Source organism: Coregonus lavaretus, assembly GCF_964263955.1.
Source record: "Coregonus lavaretus genome assembly, chromosome: 3".
In the NCBI taxonomy this organism is placed as follows: domain Eukaryota; kingdom Metazoa; phylum Chordata; class Actinopteri; order Salmoniformes; family Salmonidae; genus Coregonus; species Coregonus lavaretus.
The window spans coordinates 14,909,245-14,928,198 of record NC_139990.1 but is presented as its reverse complement, the minus strand read 5'-3'; the positions used below and the strand labels follow the sequence as shown (position 1 = coordinate 14,928,198).

Sequence of the window (18,954 nt, the reverse complement as noted above, 5' to 3'; positions counted from 1 at the left end):
ATCACCTTAGGCAGTGATTACAGCTGTGGTTCTTTCTGGTTAAGTCTCTAAGAGCTTTGCATACCTGGATTGTACAATATTTGCACATTCTTTTTTTTTTTATACTTCAAGCTCTGTCAAGTTGGTTGTTTTCATTGCTAGACAGCCATTTTCAAGTCTTGCCATAGATTGTAACTAGGCCACTCAGGAACATTAAATGTTGTCTTGGTAAGCAACTCCAGTGTATATTTGGCCTTGTGTTTTAGATTATTGTCCTGCTGAAATATGCATTTTTCTCCCAGTGTCTGTTGGAAAGCAGACTGAACCAGGTTTTCCTCTAGGATTTTGCCTGTGCTTAGCTCTATTCTGTTTATTTTTATTTTTAAAAACTCCCTTGCAGATTACAAGCATACCCATAACATGATGTAGCCACCACCATGCTTGATAATATTAAGAGTGGTACTCCGTGATGTGTTGGATTTGCCCCAAACATGACGCTTTGTATTCAGGACATAAAGTTCATTTCTTTGCCACATTTTTTGCAGTTTTACTTTAGTGCCTTAATGCAAACAGGATGCATGTTTTGGCTTCCTTCTTTTCACTCTGTCATTTAGGTTAGTATTGTGGAGTAACTACAATGTTGTTGATGCATTCTCAGTTTTATCCTATAACAGCCATTAAACCCTGTAACTGTTTTAAAGTCACCATTGGCCTCGTGGTGAAATACCTGAGTGGTTTCCTTCCTCTCTGGCAACTTAGTTAGGAAGGACGCCTGTGTCTTTGTAGTAACTGAGTGTATTGATATACCATCCAAAGTGTAATTAATAACTTCACCATGCTCAAAGGGATATTCAATGTCTTCTTTTTCTTTTCTTTTTTTCATCTACCAATAGCTGCCATTCTTTGCGAGGCATTGGAAAACCTTCCCGGTCTTTGTGTTTGAATCTGTGTTTGAAATTCACTGCTCAACTGAGGGACCTTACAGATAATTGTACGTGTGGGGTACAGAGATGAGGTAGTCATTCAAAATCATGTTAAACACTATTATTGCACACAGAGTGAGTCCATGCAACTTATTATTTGACTTGTTAAGCACATTTTTACTGCTGAACTTATTTAGGCTTTCCATAAGAAAGGGTTTGAATACTTATTGACTCAATACATTTTAGCTTTTGATTTCTAATTAATTTGTAAACATTTCTAAAAACATAATTCCACTTTGACATTATGGGGTATTTTGTGTAGGCCAGTGACACAAAATCTCAATTTAATCCATTTTAAATTCAGGCTGTAACACTAAATGCACAAAAAGTAAACAGGTGTGAATACTTTCTGAATTGAATACTGACATATAGGCCTAATTGAGATAGTGACAAGAAAGAATAGATAAGGGAAAAAAGGTGGGTATTAATTTTGTGAGGAATGATTCTGAATATTTTTAACCATACTTTCAACTCATATAAGAAAGAAACATATGCAAAAGATTAACCTGCACAAACACATTACAATGTATCAAAAGATCAGAGGTATATTTGTAACAAAGTTAAACAAATGCGTTTCTGACAGTAAGTCATGGTATTCTTCCCACAGCCTATGCTGAATATGATTATATTTGACGCTTTGGTATTTAAGTAGGCATAGTGTCACACGTCTGCATAAACATAACAGAGATATCAGAGGTTCATTGAGGTTGCTTGAAGTTGTTAGGGCGTTTGTCTGTCCTGGTAAGTATAGATAAGGTGATTTGTTCAAGAGGCGCTGTTGTCACCTACATACAGTCACTCTTTCGAACAATATACCCCTCTGGCTTTGAGTTCAGTATTATCATGTTATACATACACAAAAGTATATCAATGCATAGAATAATACAAAAATGTCTGTGATGTATTGGTGCAGACAATGCTTAGTCACAAAAAATAAAAACAGTAAACAATCATTCAACAGCATTTCTGTGGGAGGTAGAACACATCGCATTGCAAACTGAAACAAATAAATCATTCACGCAAAATAAATCATTCAAAACAATCTCACAAAAGTAATGGACAAATCCATCTTGATTCAAAAAAATCTGTCATTGTCAATTTTCAAAAACATCCTGAGGTAGACTTGTATAGATTCTTGACAAGGCATTTCTGTCTTGTTCTCATATAGTAAGAACATTTTAATTAAAAAAACACAACCCACTCTAAATAAAATAAAAAGATTAGACCCATTGTCTGGACTTTACAGCCTAAATAGATGAAGGGATAAAATACTAGGCTCAAACCCATATGACTGTGTGTGACATAAAATGGCAAATGTCATAGCCCATCAACACAAGCTCTTGAAAGGTCATCAACAAGGTCATTTATTTTTCTTGATCCCCCACACCGGCCCATTTTCTCCCTCAAGGCGCCCATTATTAGCCAGATAATGATAATTCTGCCCAAAAACCCCAAGTTAGACAGGCCCACTGGGCTAAAAATGGACCAGCCCATCTGGCATTTGCCTGAAATGCCAGATGGCCAGTCCAACCCTGGTCATCAAAATGCTTTGTCTACAAAGGCGGCCATTCTGTAGTCCCTACATGGAGCGGCGAGTCTACTATATTCTAACTACTGACTGACTACCATGCAAAGTAAACACGGGAATAAACAACATTATATTAATATTGTGACGAAGCTGAATATTTACAATAACCGCCGAAAGTGGGGAGGTAGATGGTTTGGTGCTTCAGACTGGTTGTGTGCCACTTCCAGAGAGAGACCACAGAAGTAACTAAGGAAATAGAATTATTCTCTAATACCTACACTGTCTTACAACTTGATCACCAATTAAGTCAGAAAAAGAGAGCAATACTAGGATATAACATGAAATATAGCTAGCTTTACTACAGTAACGTCATAGCAAAGTGTAAATAGTGCATTGCCCTTTTGGATCTTTTGGCAATCAATGTTCTGCATGGGTTTTCCGGCAACCCAGGCTATAGGTACACACATAAAACACTTTACCACTCCTTCCAAAGTAGCTCGTCTTTAAAGGGGTTTCCCTGAGTTCAACATGAGGATTTCAGAGAAACTAAACCCTAGTTGCAGTCATAAGGATCAATGAGCAATTAAGTATCTCTAAGAAATGCCCATACTCCTACACATGATTAGTGCAGAGTATTGTTGCAATGGTTTACGCACAATATATTACGAAGTCAACTGAAAATGAAGCCCATTGAAAGAGACACTGAAAAGTAAAGCATAATCGTTTGCTAAATACGACCATGAAGCTCTCAAGAGCCTACAACCAACGCCAGTTTCAGTTTAAACAGAAATGAGCTAGAAATTGTGATACTGTATCAATTAGAGAGGTTTAGAGAGTTAAGACAATGAATAAATAATAAATATAAAAAAGATAACAATATCTATATACATTTAAGTGGTGTACAGTATTCCAGCCACTCCTGTATACGAGGAATGAAGACTAAACTTATAACCATCTTATTCAACACTTGAGTCCCTTTATCATTGCACTCAATCCTGAAAATATGTCCTTGAAGAAAAGAAAGAACACTCAGCTCCATCCAAGAAAGCACATTTTTTCTAAATAGTTTCCAAGTTCAACGAGACAATGATAAACAGGTAATGTATTGGGAAGGGTATGAGAACACCCCTAATATGTATAATATGTTAGAAAGCCATGTCTACATCCATAGTAAAAGCTATGGGACAGACAGAAAGACACAGTCTGTCATACAATCAACGCTGGTCTCGCATTTAGCCTTGAGTCAAAGCTTTGTAAAATGCATGGGAGGAGGCAACATCCAACTACCCATGAGACAAATGAACAGGCTATGGCACATATGACAAGCTGTATTGTACACAGTCCTATCGGCAACCATGGTGTACCAACATTCATAGAGCAGAAAGGGTTAAAACATTCACTTGGCCGAAGAAATGCACAATGACTTATAATACCCAAAGAAGATTTCAATAAGCAGAAAGACAAGAAATAATCTATTTCTGTACATTCACTTGTATGATTGTATTTTCTTTACCTTTTTCTAACAAAAGGTTTTGGGGAAAACACTCACGATCATCTCCAGTAAAATCAACATAGGCTAGCTCTGATTTAGCTGCAGCAGGGGAAATAAAATTAACAGTGCACATACGTACAGTGGTAAAAACTGACAATACAAGGCTTATTGCAGTTTGTAAACACAGTGAGTTTAGATTATTTCAGTATCTAATGCAGAAATAATAACTTCATAGACAGAAAAGGAATTACTTTAAAGTATTTGAGTTGCAAAGAAGGTGGATAGATGTGTCTCTCTGTGCATTAAAACACAGAGCTAACTCTCAATCTCAACTATCGCATCAATAAATTTACCATTTTCTTGCTGTTAGTTCGATGAATAAAGACAGCCTGATGTAGTTCCAAAAGCAGCATTACAATGAAACCTTGTGATTGGCTGAATCCCTGAATGGATCATTCAGTGCTCTCCCTCTGGAGCAAGGGGGCGTGGCTCTGCTCCTCTTTCTCATCCCTCAATGATGATGCTATTCCCTGAGAGCCAGGGAAGGACTGCTGTGCTTTGATTGGACAGTTGGCCACCATGTGGCTGATGCTCTGGCAGAAATGACACTTCTTGGGCTGAGGAGGTAGCTGGCATTCTTTGGCATGGTGGTCAGGTCCTCCACAGTTGTAGCATCTAGAACACAATGGGAGAAGGGGACTCACACTAATACAATGATTTCAGACAGTTAACATATTATTCCACCAGAGGGCAGTGTTCTCCCACATTTAGTTTCAGATTGTTTAATTTCCTCAGATTTAATCTATGATAAGATTAAGTAAATTTTGAGAAAGTATCAGCATTATTAGTATGACTGCCTCTTATGTATGCATAGTTTATTTACTGCATACTTGTGTGTGATCATTTTAGGAGGTGTATAGTGCATTATAACCAATGCCTCAACACATACATTTCACACAATCTCAAATCAGTAGATGTTGTGATTATAGTAACAATGGGGGATTTTGTGATTGCATTAACTCCAATGCAGATGAAGCCCTGGAGCATCAGAGCCTCCCCAAGCTTACTACCACTTCCCTCCTTCCTCTGTCCTCTGCCCTTTGCCTCTGAGTCCCAACCCCCTACCATACACACACCCTCTCCTCTCCTATGGCGCCGTTGATTATTGATCAGTGTGGGCACCAGGGTGGGAGAGGAGAGTAGAGGGGGCTCTTTGTTTCAATACTGCACCCTGACCTCTAACCCCTGACCCCTAGCCTTTCCCCCACCTCATTTACACAACACACCCCACTGTTGCCATGGCAGCCATGATCTATGACCTCTCTCAGGGCACCTACATCTGGTATCAATTAAATTGATCCTTTTCCCTTTTCTGCATCCCCTATTCCCACTTTTGTGTTTGAGAGTCAGTGAGTTTAAATGAATAGGATCCTTTTTCCTCTTTACTTCTGCATCCCACTGTTATGTTTGTGAGTCGGCGAGAGAGACAGAGACAGTGTTAGATACACTCACATCTATGTGGTGTCTGATGTCATAAGACTCAATAGGCTAATAAAAAGCTGGAGCTGGAGCACACCCAGAGAACATCACTTAGTGTAGAGGTGTTGACTAACAGCGAATGAACTGCAAGCTATAAAAATAAATAAAGTGAGTTGCACAGTCTATATATTCACTACCAGTCAAAAGTTTGGACACACCTACTCATTCAAGGTTATTTCTTTATTTTTACTATTTTCTACATTGTAGAATAATAGTGAGGACATCAAAACTATGAAATAACACATATGTAATCATGTAGTAACCCCAAAAATATATTTCATATTTGAGATTCTTCAAATAGCCACCCTTTGCCTTGATGACAGCTTTGCACACTCTTGGTTTACTTACCATCCCTACCGATAGTGGCTAATAATAGCATAGGCTATAGCCTACTAGTTGAAGGAAACAGGAAAAGTCGGGGCATACTGTATGATTAAACCATTCTAGAGAGGACTCTTTGCCTTTTTATTGAATCCCTGCAGGTTGAATTACAGTGTATGGAGAATGCTGTTATTTCTATCAGAAAATATATTAATGCTTTTTCTACTTGGAACCGGCAGGTACGCTTGACCTTATTCATGGTTTCCTCGCACGTAAAGGTGGTGGAATTATTAGGGAATTAAATCAAGGTCAGAATACAGTGTGTCTGTAGACACACCTCCGCCACACCTCCATTTCTTTGATCTCCACCCCAAACGCGTACCTTGCTGGCACTGGTATTTTCCCCATGCATAAAAAGGGAATAAAGTTCAATTTATGCTCGCATAACTAGGTCCTGAATTTCCACCAAAGAGGATAAATAAATCAGTTTGATGTCAGACCATTGTAGCTAAAACGGTAAACTTGCCAACTTTCATGATGATGATACCAGATATGTTCAACACCCTCAGAGGATTTGTTAACAACCATGCTACAGATAAGCTCATTGTTAATATTGCAGCGATCTTCATATTTAATAGTATAAGCAGAGTGTTACAGTGTTTCCATATCATGGAATTATTTTGAGTGAGTGGGGATATCTAGAGATGCATGGTTAGGCTATGTGCCATTTAAATAACTGTCTCACCTGTCCCCCTTGGAGCGTCGTTTCTGTTGCCCCTTGGGTGTCTTCTCACAGCCCACACACTGTGCTCCCCCTGGCCCCGTCACCATAACAGACTCTAGGCCTTTAGACGACTTCTTGAAGGTAAACTCCACCGCCTCGCCCTCCTTCAGGCTACGGAAGCCCTCCATGTGCAGCTTGCTCTGTGTAGGTTGAGAGGTGGATTGGATGGTTAGGGATCAGGGTTAGGAAACTGTTCTAAGGCCAGAAGCCCTCCATGTGCAGCTTGCTCTGTGTAGGTTGAGAGGTGGATTGGATGGTTAGGGATCAGGGTTAGGAAACTGTTCTAAGGCCAGAAGCCCTCCATGTGCAGCTTGCTCTGTGTAGGTTGAGAGGTGGATTGGATGGTTAGGGATCAGGGTTAGGAAACTGTTCTAAGGCCAGAAGCCCTCCATGTCCAGCTTGCTCTGTGAAGGTTGAGAGGGAGCATGAGTGTGGTCGAGGAATGGTTTAGAACGGCATGAGAACTGTTCTAGGTGAGGGTAGAGCGGGAGCTTACTCTGTGAGGGAATGGGGAATGAGTAGTCAGGGTTGGAGAAAGGTTCTTTGGCCAGGGAACTGTTGAGAAGATATGAAAACGGTTCTAAGCCTGTGAAGAACTGTGGAGAACAGTTCTGAGGCCAGATAGGATGCACTTCCTGTGGCTACAGAGTGTGAATTTGTTTCCCAGCCCAATTCCCAGCCTGGTCAGGAAGCAGAGACAAAAAGACTTGAAATGTTATTTTTATTTTATTTTTATTTTTTATGAATGTTACTCTGCCATTGTTTGTGCATATAGCTGGTCCCCTTCACATGTTGTCTTCTGAGGTGATTACAGCTAAGAACTGTTCCTTAATTGGGGTCATACATGCATACATCAGCGTTCTGCATAGGTTTTAATACATCAATGGAAACATCCAGGCCCTCTCACGCACTCTCAGGGGCCAACCTCAGCCAATCCAGATTCTAACCTCAGCCCTCAGCCAATCCAGATTCCAGTCCCATTGACAGCCCTGTTAAAACATCAATAACTGCTTGCTTACTACACCCCTCCCCCTTCAGAATGTGTGTGTGTGTGTGTGTGTGTGTGCGTGGACAGTGTTACCCCATCCCCCAAGCTAGTCACAGCATTCCAAACTTCAACCCCCCCTCCCCTTCCTCTCCACCACCACACACAGCAGCCAATAGACTCTCCAAAAGAACTCCACCTGGTCAAGTCCCAGACTGACCACTGCTAAGGATGCTGGGAAAATTAGGGAGGAGGGGGGAGGTGTGCATTCTTGGGATAGCTGCCCAAAAGGCACATAAATAATGGTTTCAAGAATGTATGTGTCCACCTTGAGAAAGACATTTCCTTGCCATTGTCACCCTTAGTCCAGGGGCCCTGGAAAGGGAAGCTTGGATTACATGGCCACCTAGTTCTATCTTCTTCATGTGCTTTGTCAAGTTGCCTGAACAGCGGTAGGTATGACACTAATTTGATACCATTGAGTGTTCCAAATGGATAAGACTAAAGAGCTCAAGGTGAAGAATCATGCCTTGTTCAAGACCTTCCAGAGACACAGAATGTAACACTGATCTGTTTCGCCAACCTGGTCTCAGAGCATTTCGTATTATTCTTTACGTAAATGTAGTATGATGTTATGTTTCGTATGGTATGTATTCATTTGTGGATGTCCATCATCCATTTCGTATGATATGTTACGAATTACAATTCGTATGATGTGACGAATTTGCAAAACGTACAATATGTTATGAATTTCCAAAAGTACAATATTTTACGAATTTGCAAAATGTATGATATGTTATGAAGTCCAATTTGTTGTGGCTAACGTTAGCTAGGTTAGGGGTTAAGGTTAGGGTTAGGAGTTAGGTTAAAGGGTTAAGGTTAGGGGAAGGGTTAGCTAAAAGAGTTAAGGTTAGGGTTGGGGTTAGGGTTAGGGTTAGGGGAAGGGTTAGCTAACATGCTAAGTAGTTGAAAAGTTGCTAATTAGCTAAAATCCTAAAGTTGTGCGTGATGAGATTTCGAACACGCAACCTTTGGGTTTCTAGACGTTTTAACCCTTTTTCTCCCCAATTTCGTGATATCCAATTGGTAGTTACAGTCTTGTCCCATCGCTGCAACTTCCGTACGGAGTCGGGAGAGGCGAAGGTCGAGAGACATGCCTCCTCCAAAACACGACCCTGCCAAGCCGCACTGCTCGCTTAACCCAGAAGCCAGCCACACCAATGTGTCGGAGGAAACACCGTACAACTGGCGACCTTGCCAGCGTGCATGCGCCCAGCCCGCCACAGGAGTCGCTAGAGCGCGATGGGACAAGGACATCCCGGCCGGGCAAAACCTCCCGTAACCAGGATGATGCTGTGTGTTGCCTCATGGGTCTCCCGGTCGTGGCCGGCTGCAACACAGCCCGGGATCGAACCCGGATCTGTAGTGATGCCTCAAGCACTGCAGTGCTTTAGACCGCTGCGCCACTCGGGAGGCCCTAACTCCTAACCTTAACCCTAACCTTAACCCCTAACCTAGCTAACGTTAGCCAGCTAGCAAATGTTAGCGTTAGCCACCTAGCTAACGTTAGCCACAACAAATTGGACTTCATAACATATCATACGTTTAGCAAATTCATAAGATATTGTATGTTTTGCAAATCCATAACATAGCATTCAAATTGTCATTTGTAACATATCATACGAAATGGATGATGGACATCCACAAATTAATACATACAGTTGAAGTCGGAAGTTTACATACACCTTAGCCAAATACATTTAAACTCAGTTTTTCACAATTCCTGACTTAGGTCAGTTAGGATCACCACTTTATTTTAAGAATGTGAAATGTCAGAATAATAGTAGAGAGAATGATTTCTTTCACCTTTTATTTATTTCATCACATTCCCAGTGGGTCAGAAGTTTACATACACTCAATTAGTATTTGGTAGCATTGCCTTTAAATTGTTTAACTTGGGTCAAACGTTTCGGGTAGCCTTCCACAAGCTTCCCACAATAAGTTGTGTGAATTTTGGCCCATTCCTCCTGACAGAGCTGGTGTAACTGAGTCAGGTTTGTAGGCCTCCTTGCTCGCACACGCTTTTTCAGTTCTGCCCCACAAATGTTCTATAGGATTGAGGTCAGGGCTTTGTGATGGCCACTCCAATACATTGATTTTGTTGTCCTTAAGCCATTTTGCCACAACTTTGGAAGTATGCTTGGGGTCATTGTCCATTTGGAAGACCCATTTGCGACCAAGCTTTAACTTCCTGACTGATGTCTTGAGATGTTGCTTCAATATGTCCAAATAATTTTCCTTCCTCATGATGCCATCTATTTTGTGAAGTGCACCAGTCCCTCCTGCAGCAAAGCACCCTCACAGCATGATGCTGCCACCCCCGTGCTTCACGGTTGGGATGGTCTTCTTCGGCTTACAAGCTCCCCCTTTTTCCTCCAAACATAACGATGGTCATTATGGCGAAACAGTTCTATTTTTGACCAGAGGACATTTCTCCAAAAAGTACGATCTTTGTCCCCATGTGCAGTTGCAAACCGTAGTCTGGCTTCTTTATGGCAGTTTTGGAGCAGTGGCTTCTTCCTTGCTGAGCGGCCTTTCAGGTTATGTCGATATAGGACTTGTTTTACTGTGGATATAGATACTTTTGTACCTGTTTCCTCCAGCATCTTCACAAGGTCCTTTGCTGTTGTTCTGGGATTGATTTGCACTTTTCGCACCAAAGTATATTCATCTCTAGGAGACAGAACGCGTCTCCTTCCAGAGCGGTATGACAGATGCGTGGTCCCATGGTGTTTATACTTGCATACTATTGTTTGTACAGATGAACGTGGTACCTTCAGCCATTTGGAAATTGCTCCCAAGGATGAACCAGACTTATGGGGGTCTACATTTTGTTTTCTGAGGTCTTGGCTGATTTATTTTGATTTTCCCATGATGTCAAGCAAAGAGGCACTGAGTTTGAAGGTAGGCCTTGAAATACATCCACAGCTACACCTCCAATTGACTCAAATTATGTCAATTAGCCTATCATACGCTTCTAAAGCCATGACATTATTTTCTGGAATTTTCCAAGCTGTTTAAAGGCACAGTCAACTTAGTGTATGTACATTTCTGACCCACTGGAATTGTGATACAGTGAATTATAAGTGAAATAATCTGTCTGTAAACAATTGTTGGAAAAATTACTTGTGTCATGCACAAAGTAGATGTCCTAACCAACTTGCCAAAACTATAGCTTGTTAACAAGACATTTGTGGATTGGATGAAAAACAAGTTTTAATGACTCCAATCTAAGTGTATGTAAACTTCTGACTTCAACTGTACCATACGAAACGTAACATATCATACTAAATGGAGTGTCTCGGATTTACGTAAAGAATAATATGAAATGCTCTGTTTTTGCCTTCAGTAACCTTCTGCCTTCTGTAACAATACCATTTACATTTACATTTTTAGTCATTTAGCAGACGCTCTTATCCAGAGCGACTTACATGAGCAATTAGGGTTAAGTGCCTTGCTCAAGTGCACATCGACAGATTTTTCACCTAGTCGACTCGGGGATTAGAACCAGCGACCTTTCGGTTACTGGCACAACGCTCTTAACCACTAAGCTACCTGCCCCCCAAACGTATACCAAACGTAACATATTATCCTAATTTGAGTGTCCCGGATTTACATTTACTATGTTACGTCTATTCTATGATACTGGGCTGGTTTCCCAGATTATACTATGCTCATAGATTTTTTCCCCAAGCCAATCTTAAAATGTTGTGGAGCAGCATTTGATGGTGAGAGGGCTGTGATGTGGAGGGTCAGTTTGTGGCCCTTGCATGTCATCAGTCTTAACCCAGACACCCGTCTCTCTTCTGGGGGGTTTGAAGTGATAATGGTGGGAAAGGAATCCAGGTCATGATGGCCTGACAACCTTCAGCATTCCTTCCTCCAGTCCCAACCCCCGTCAGGAGGTGAATGGGCCGGAACTATCCCCTGACCCCCCTGACCTCTCCTCCTTCAATCACCCCCACCCCACCTCTCCCTCTCTCGACTGCTTTCTTGTGAATGAACACAGGTCTCAAACTCTCTCTTTCTCTCTCAGTTTCTGTCAAGCTCATTCTCTCTCACACACCCAACACACACACACTTATACCCCCCCCCCCCCACACACACACACACACACATACACACACACAACCTTACCACCACACACTCTTCATTCACAGATTAGCCAGATTATTCACAGATAGTACAAGATCACAATACAAGATCACAGCCATCAGGATTTCCTCTCTGTTACATTGACAGTAGCAGCCATTGTCCAGCAGCCCCTACAGGCCTGTATGAGGGCAGAGGTGGATTAGGGGACTGGTAATGTGGGTGTTTGATAACCTTTTTATGGGTGAATCACTTGTTTTCTTCCTTAGATTAAGCAATGTACAGGAACATGGAGCAGAGAAATTTGAGGAGAGGACTTTGGTCTTTAGCCCCCAGGTTTACAGAGGGCAGAGGGCTGGGGGTGGATGGCTGGGGAGGGTGGATGGATAGGTTGGGGCTACGGGCAGAGGGGCTGGGTGGGTGGGAGTCAGGGTATGGCTAGTCTGGGGTAGGTAGGAGTCAGGGTATGGCTAGTCTGGGGTGGGTGGGCTGCCACATAAGAGGCCAACTCCCCTGATGTTTGAAGGACTTTATAACAGGAAGCAGGGTTTGATGGGGACTAAGAGGAATGAGCCTTGTTATCTCTGCTTAGACTAACCCCTGTCTCTCTGTCTGCTCCTTTTATGTCCATTTGCTAATATTAGCACTTTCAGACCAATTCCCCATGTAAATCAATCTCCCCTGTTTAGCATGTATTAAATGTCATGCCCAAACTCTACCTTGAAGTAGCTCAGACCTCTACCTTAACTCAGGAAGGACGGTGGAGATGACAGCATTGGACATTATGGTACTCAGGCCTGTTGATAATCTCCAGGTTCATTTGTCAAAACAACCCTGGAGTCATTAGGCTGTCCTTTAGGATGCTTAGCGTTCCATTGGAAACAACAACTAGATTTTCCCTCCGGCTTTACTAACTTGGCTATACTGTACATGACTCCTAATTCCGACATTTTACAAAACACTTATTCCCCCAACATTTCCTGTCATTCATTATCTGCCTTTGTAAAACTTTTGGAAATAAATGTGACTCTGAAGTATTTAAAAGATTGTGTGGAAAAAATGTGTCAATATTTTTTTTAAATATTGAACGCATCCGTTGGTATTTCAAAACCAATATTCACATTCAATACATTTCATTTTCTGGTAGGTTTATTAAAACACCAAATACAAACAATCTATTACCATGAAAATGTTATATTTTTGTCTGTAAATGTTTCATTCATTAGCTAGTTTTAGAGCAATATGATAATACATTTATCTAAAGGCTACCAAATTTTCTAAAGGCGCCAAGAGAACCAACACCTAATCAGAAGCCTAATCAGATGCAACAACTGATCAATTAACCAAGTACTTTTGTTCTTGGCTGGCTTATATCTTACTTTAGAGAGGTTATTTTACATGTCACTTCTTGACAACAACATTAAGTTTATCATGCAGGCTATAAAGATGATGGGCCTCTGATTCCAGTTATAGCATTGATGGCATATCATCTGAACATAAGATAAACAAAATCTTGTTTTTAGTTTTTAAAGCTACTTGACTTTATTTATCATGCTTGTTTCGATTTGGTAATATTATCTACATAATAAGTTATAACTGAGTAATAAACGAATGTAGGCCTAATAAGAGTTGTTCAGTCTGTAAGAATAACATTAACCAAATGCACTGCTGAAAAATAGACCTACCTATTTTAGTCAATGCTCAAACTAGAATCAGCTGACTATTTCAAGATAATGTTGTCAAATGTTTAAAAGAGATTAAAAGTAATATTGCCTCTTGCCCAACATATAAGCTATGAAAACATATAAACTATAAATTCGTTTTGAATGAGTGCAGGAAAGTGTTTTTTCAAGCACTATAAACAATTATCGATAGGCCTATATAATTGCATGATCGATGAATTAAAATGCCTAAAATGCACAATCACGGAGGGAAACGAATAATTAACTACCTTAACGAAAACATCACAAAAGTGGGATATTTACATTGTTGATAAATTTAAGACATACACTTGCACAAAAAACGCGCCAAGAGAACCCCTCGGACCTGTTTTGAGCTCGAGACAGGCCTTGACGAACATCAACACCACACTCTTCGAGTCCCAGTCCCACAATAGACCTCACCTGATGAACGAATACATCGACAGTCTCCTCCAGCGGTGTCATATCTCGGTTGGTCATGGACAGGAACCCGAAACCCATCCGGACGTTGAACCATTTACACACGCCGCTGCCACGAGACGAACCCAGATCCTCCTCGGAGCCCGTGGTTTCCTCCTCTTCGGTCTTTGCACAGCCCCCTTTCGAGAGAAAATAATGTCACTCAGTCAGTTTAGAAAATATAGATGTTTCAAATATGGCATGTCTTGTGGCAGGCAAACGAGTTGGGGAGGCTCTTACTCTGATATTTTTCAGCGTCAGTTCTTTGGTTCGACATGAAGAAGGCATTTAATTGGTTGCTTAATGGTAAAGAGCTCGAGAGCAGCGCAGCAAGCTAGGAACACATGGGTGTAAACAATGTTGATATTCGAAACAATGTCGATATATTATCCATACGAATATACTTATTTTTTCTCAAAAAGCTGGTATATTAGACGGACTCTTTTTCAAGTTGTTTTGAAATGGAAACGTATATGCTAATGGTGATAATAATAAGAATAATAGGTCTAATCATAATAATCATAATAGCCTAATTATACATAACAAGACGATAATAATGATGCATCATTATAAATAATAATATGCGTACTAAATATAGGCTAATCGAAATAATATCGTCAAAATTAATAATTTGAATAAATATACACGTTTTAAATGTATCAACCATTGTAATATTATAGATTTTAACTTGTTGATTTACACAATACAGGCCTAAATAATTCCCAAGCACGTATGGGATTGACTCTGATAATGTAGCCTAATAAAAGTTTGCCTTTTCATCCCACGAGGAGCCACAAGAACCGAGAACACAATATATTTGAATATTTGAAGAAAAAATATATAGATAATATTCAACTTGAAGATTCAGTTACCAATGAAAAGTATAAAGCAACATGTATCACCTATAGTCATAATTTATCCCAAAACTTCTAAGCAAGCACTGAAAACCATTCTTCCATGAAAAGAGATTGTAGGTCCCAAATCGAACAATAAATAATTACAACAACATTCTCAGGCAAAAGTGTGTTGTTGCTTTCGGAGAACGTTCCTTATCTAAACACTGATGACCGATCTACCTGTAAACTGCTGTTCGGAATAAGAGCCCATCCCTTTCCCGGGTATATTTTAATCCAGGGTTGCCGTGTCCTCCTCTCCCCAGTCCCCCTGCCCTGCCCTGTCCACCTCCAACCCTCCTCCACTCTACACAACAACACTTTCCCGAATACAGTTTAACAAAGGCGCAGAAGAGGAACGGAACAGCAGTGGAGACAAACAAAGAGGGTTGGAGATACTTTCGCCCTGACAACCAGTGCTGTAAAACTGCTGGGAAGCATTTCTCAAAAGAATCCCCAAATCTGAAAGACAATGCAAGGAAACCCAACCCGCCCTCTTTTTGTCTCTTCTCATAAAGAGATCTTTCCATCGAATCCCCTCCAAGATCTTCAAAGAACCTGTGGAACCATTGCCTGTACCTTCTGCCATGGTTTGGGGGGTTCCTGGGCCTCATACAACTCCAGAAGAATCAGGCAATAAACTCTGGTTTATCGGTGCACGTTTTTCGGTAATCCCTCTTTGGAAAATAGTGTATTTTCCTTCTCCTGGTCTCTTGCACAATATAGAGAGCGAGCCCCCTCTGATCCTCCTATACCTCTAATATCAACCCCCACCTTTTCGGTCCAGTCCACCACGTGATGCTCAATTGCAATCTTCTGGCTGATAAATTAGACATTCCACGGTGATAGGGCCCAAATTCTCCGAGCGACCAATCAGCGGTGAGGACCACCTAGCTGTTAGCAGCGGGGCCTTGAGGGACCCACACCCCGTGCGACCCCCTCCTCTTCCCCGACAGGAGAGAGCCACAACCCCCACACCCCCTGGAGCATATGCGGATAGTCAGTCACTCAGGTGCATAGTTTCACGGAGACCATTCAAATTAAACCTTGCCCTTCCACATTCCACACCACCATGTTTGAAGTTAAAAGGACATCTAAATCCAGTAGCATACATCAACCTATAGCTGTGTTCTGTTTCTGTTTGTTGCATTCACACATGAACACACTAAAAAAGTCACAATAAAATACATCTATAAACGAAACAGAATAGGTTAATATCAGAAAAATAAATGTAGCAATGGGCAGGGAAAAAAATAGAAGACCTTATTAAGGTAGCTGATCTTACAAAAATATCCAGGATAGGCAGGCCTACATGCATTCCCCTTTGTCATTTCGTTTGAAACAATTTTGAGCTAACATATTTTGCTACTGTCATACGTGTTTAGGATGACTATCGACTACACGCTGTAAATAAAGGATAGAAATAAACACCTATCTCTTGAGATATTAGTTCCACACAACCCTCCTGTGAATGTTGCTCTTATAATTCACCATAACTTGCTTGTTATTTGTGTCCTAGCTTGGGGGTGCACCGTCCGTGAAAGGCGGTTTAAAAGGTTGGTTTCCCTCAGAATCGCGAACGGATACAGATAATGAATGTGAACGTAAACAGAGGGGTTGTGTTGCCTTGTGTGAGAGGGGGAGGGCCTATCCTTATAGACTACAAGGCTAGGGCACATTATTACGGATGCATTGTTATAATTTTGTAGTGCCCTCTCAATATTGGTAAGTTTAAATGGAAAATAAATCCAGATAGAACCACCTTGAAATGAATCCAAAAAGTTGAGTGAAGAGTCACTCCTACAAATCCGACTATTTCTCATCATCTCAATTGTGATTGGGAGGATGAAAAAACAATCTAGAAAAATAAGACGTTTACAGGCTACCAATGCAATCCCCTGCAATGAGACAATTCCCCCTGATGGGAACTGCAGACTAAACGTGAGGTAACAATAGGATAAAAAGATGGGTAACAGAACAAGTAATCATGTGTAAAACACACCAAGTCACACACACACAATAGCCCTACTTCATAGTGCCCATATATTTGGCATATATTTCAAGTTAACAGAGGGAAAAAATGGGCTACTCACCACAATTGGGATCTTTTGGACACATTTTAGAAAGTAATTCTTGGTGAGCTCTTCAAAGGCAAGGCTATACGTAAAACATGTCAGTACCTTCACCGACTTGACAGATCTTGACACGGGTATTTATGGCCTCTGAAACCCAACGGTTCAGGAACCCTGCTGAAGCATTTGAATAATTAGCGACGATGAGTCACCTTTACCGGATCTGTGCCCTAACTCAGCCATCAACGCTTTCCAATGGCAGCTGTCATGACATTGACAATGCAGGTGTCATCCGGCTTTCCTCTAAGCACTGAGTACACAGCATGAACTCAATAGGCTACAAGACATCATTTGATATAAGTCAATTAAAATGTCGGATAATTAAAATGACTAAGATAACTTGGGTTGTGGGAATGAGCTGCATCATAAGTGGAAAGACCATCCACCTGTTGCGGTAAAGCGCCTGACAAAGACAGTGACTCACGCGTATCAATAGTAAAACGTGTTACCTTGTCGGATACAGGAAACGGAAACCAATCGCACGTTGTGAACAGGACACTTTGAGGCCGTGCATGTCCGTTGGGCAGCTGGTGCACGGGGCCATATGGGACCCTTGTCACCTGCACCCTCGTGCCTTACCCTTCTTCTTTACATGTGGGCCAACGACACCTGTGAGATAAGGCGCCCCCATGATGAACGGGAAGCAGAGGAGGGAGTCATTTTGGGATGGACATAGGATCCTCCATCTTACCAAACCATGAGTTATCTTAGAGCATTACCCACTGGACAGAAAGAGAGAGAGAGCGCTAGGGAGAGAGAGCGAGAGAGAGGGAGAATGGCAGATAGAGAAGTAGAGATATAGAGGTGAGAGGGAGAAAGAAAAAGAGGGAGAGGGGCAGATGGAGGGATGGAGGGACAGAGAGAGAGAGAGAACGAGATGGCTAGAGAGAGGTGTTAGCTATTTAAAGCTATATGACTGGTTTCATTCATATTCTCCTCTAATAATCTCTCAGGCTTGCTGCTACACTGCAGGCTTCTCTGGGTCACCATGGAGATGAAGGGCCCAGGATATGTTGGTCAGAGCACAAAGAGGGCTGGCCTTAAGGTGACCCCTGTCACACACAGGGGCTTAGTAATTACAATGCCTCGACATGTGCTCACTGGTCACACACACTGCAAACCCCCACCCAACTTCCACACACACGCATGCTAGCAAACACACAAATGCATACACCCACACTACCAGATGTTATGTAATAGTGACTGAAAGGGCAGGGGGTTCTATCTATCTTACCCCTCTCATGGTTGTTGACTATCATTCCTGTAACAGCAGGTAAGATATCTGTAAGATTATCTACAACCAGGCTGCAAAAGTGTATAGTGTTTCTCTTTTGACATGGGTTAATTAATTGAATGTGTGTGTGTGTGTCTGTCTGTGTCTGTGTGTGTGTGCGCACACATGTGTGTGTTGTTGGGGGCATGAGGTGTACTGATCCATGTTTTCATATCAATAATTGCTTTGAGGAGTAGTTGACCTGAGAAACATGTTAGGGCCTTGTGGTTGGTTGAAGGAGAAAACAGCCCAGTGGCTCCATATGGTTTCAGCTGTCAGCTCCCCTCTCCCCTTCCTCCCCCAGGGGACAGAGCACTGATCAATAACCTGATCCATCTATACCTGATCCATACATCATACTGTGACGCTCTGACAGGAAGCCCTCTCTCTCACTTTTTCTCTCTTCCTTACTCCCACAAAAAACATTTCCTTACAAAAGCCTGTGGCTTTTATATCAAAAAAAAATTTTCAATCACTGTGGTACATTTTTCAGATGCAAGTGGCATATTTTTATAACTGATAACACTTGTCTTATGTTCAGAATCTTTGATTGAGCATTCATTGGAGTTAAACATTTCTTTCACCCCTGAGTTATTCATGCAATATCAACGTTTTTCGTGAAATACCATGAGAACATTTTGTTTAGTCACCAACACATCAGATAATGATAGGCTCACCGTTTAGTCATTTTAATTAACGTAATCCAATTGTAACAACTGCATGATACAATTTTA

General features: G+C 41.3%; 1 protein-coding gene across 1 annotated transcript; it reads right to left on the bottom strand.

Annotated features, from left to right (window-relative positions):
• Window positions 1-4,434: 4,434 nt before the first annotated feature.
• LOC311122865 (protein lin-28 homolog A-like) lies at window positions 4,435-15,029 on the bottom strand (the record flags this gene model as incomplete). The annotated part of the gene is made up of 4 exons (XM_084158112.1): window positions 4,435-4,657; window positions 6,588-6,766; window positions 13,887-14,062; window positions 14,999-15,029. The coding sequence occupies 4 exons, from the start codon at window positions 15,027-15,029 to the stop codon at window positions 4,435-4,437; spliced, it is 609 nt and encodes a 202-aa protein (XP_084014238.1).
• Between the last annotated feature and the right edge of the window lie 3,925 nt (window positions 15,030-18,954).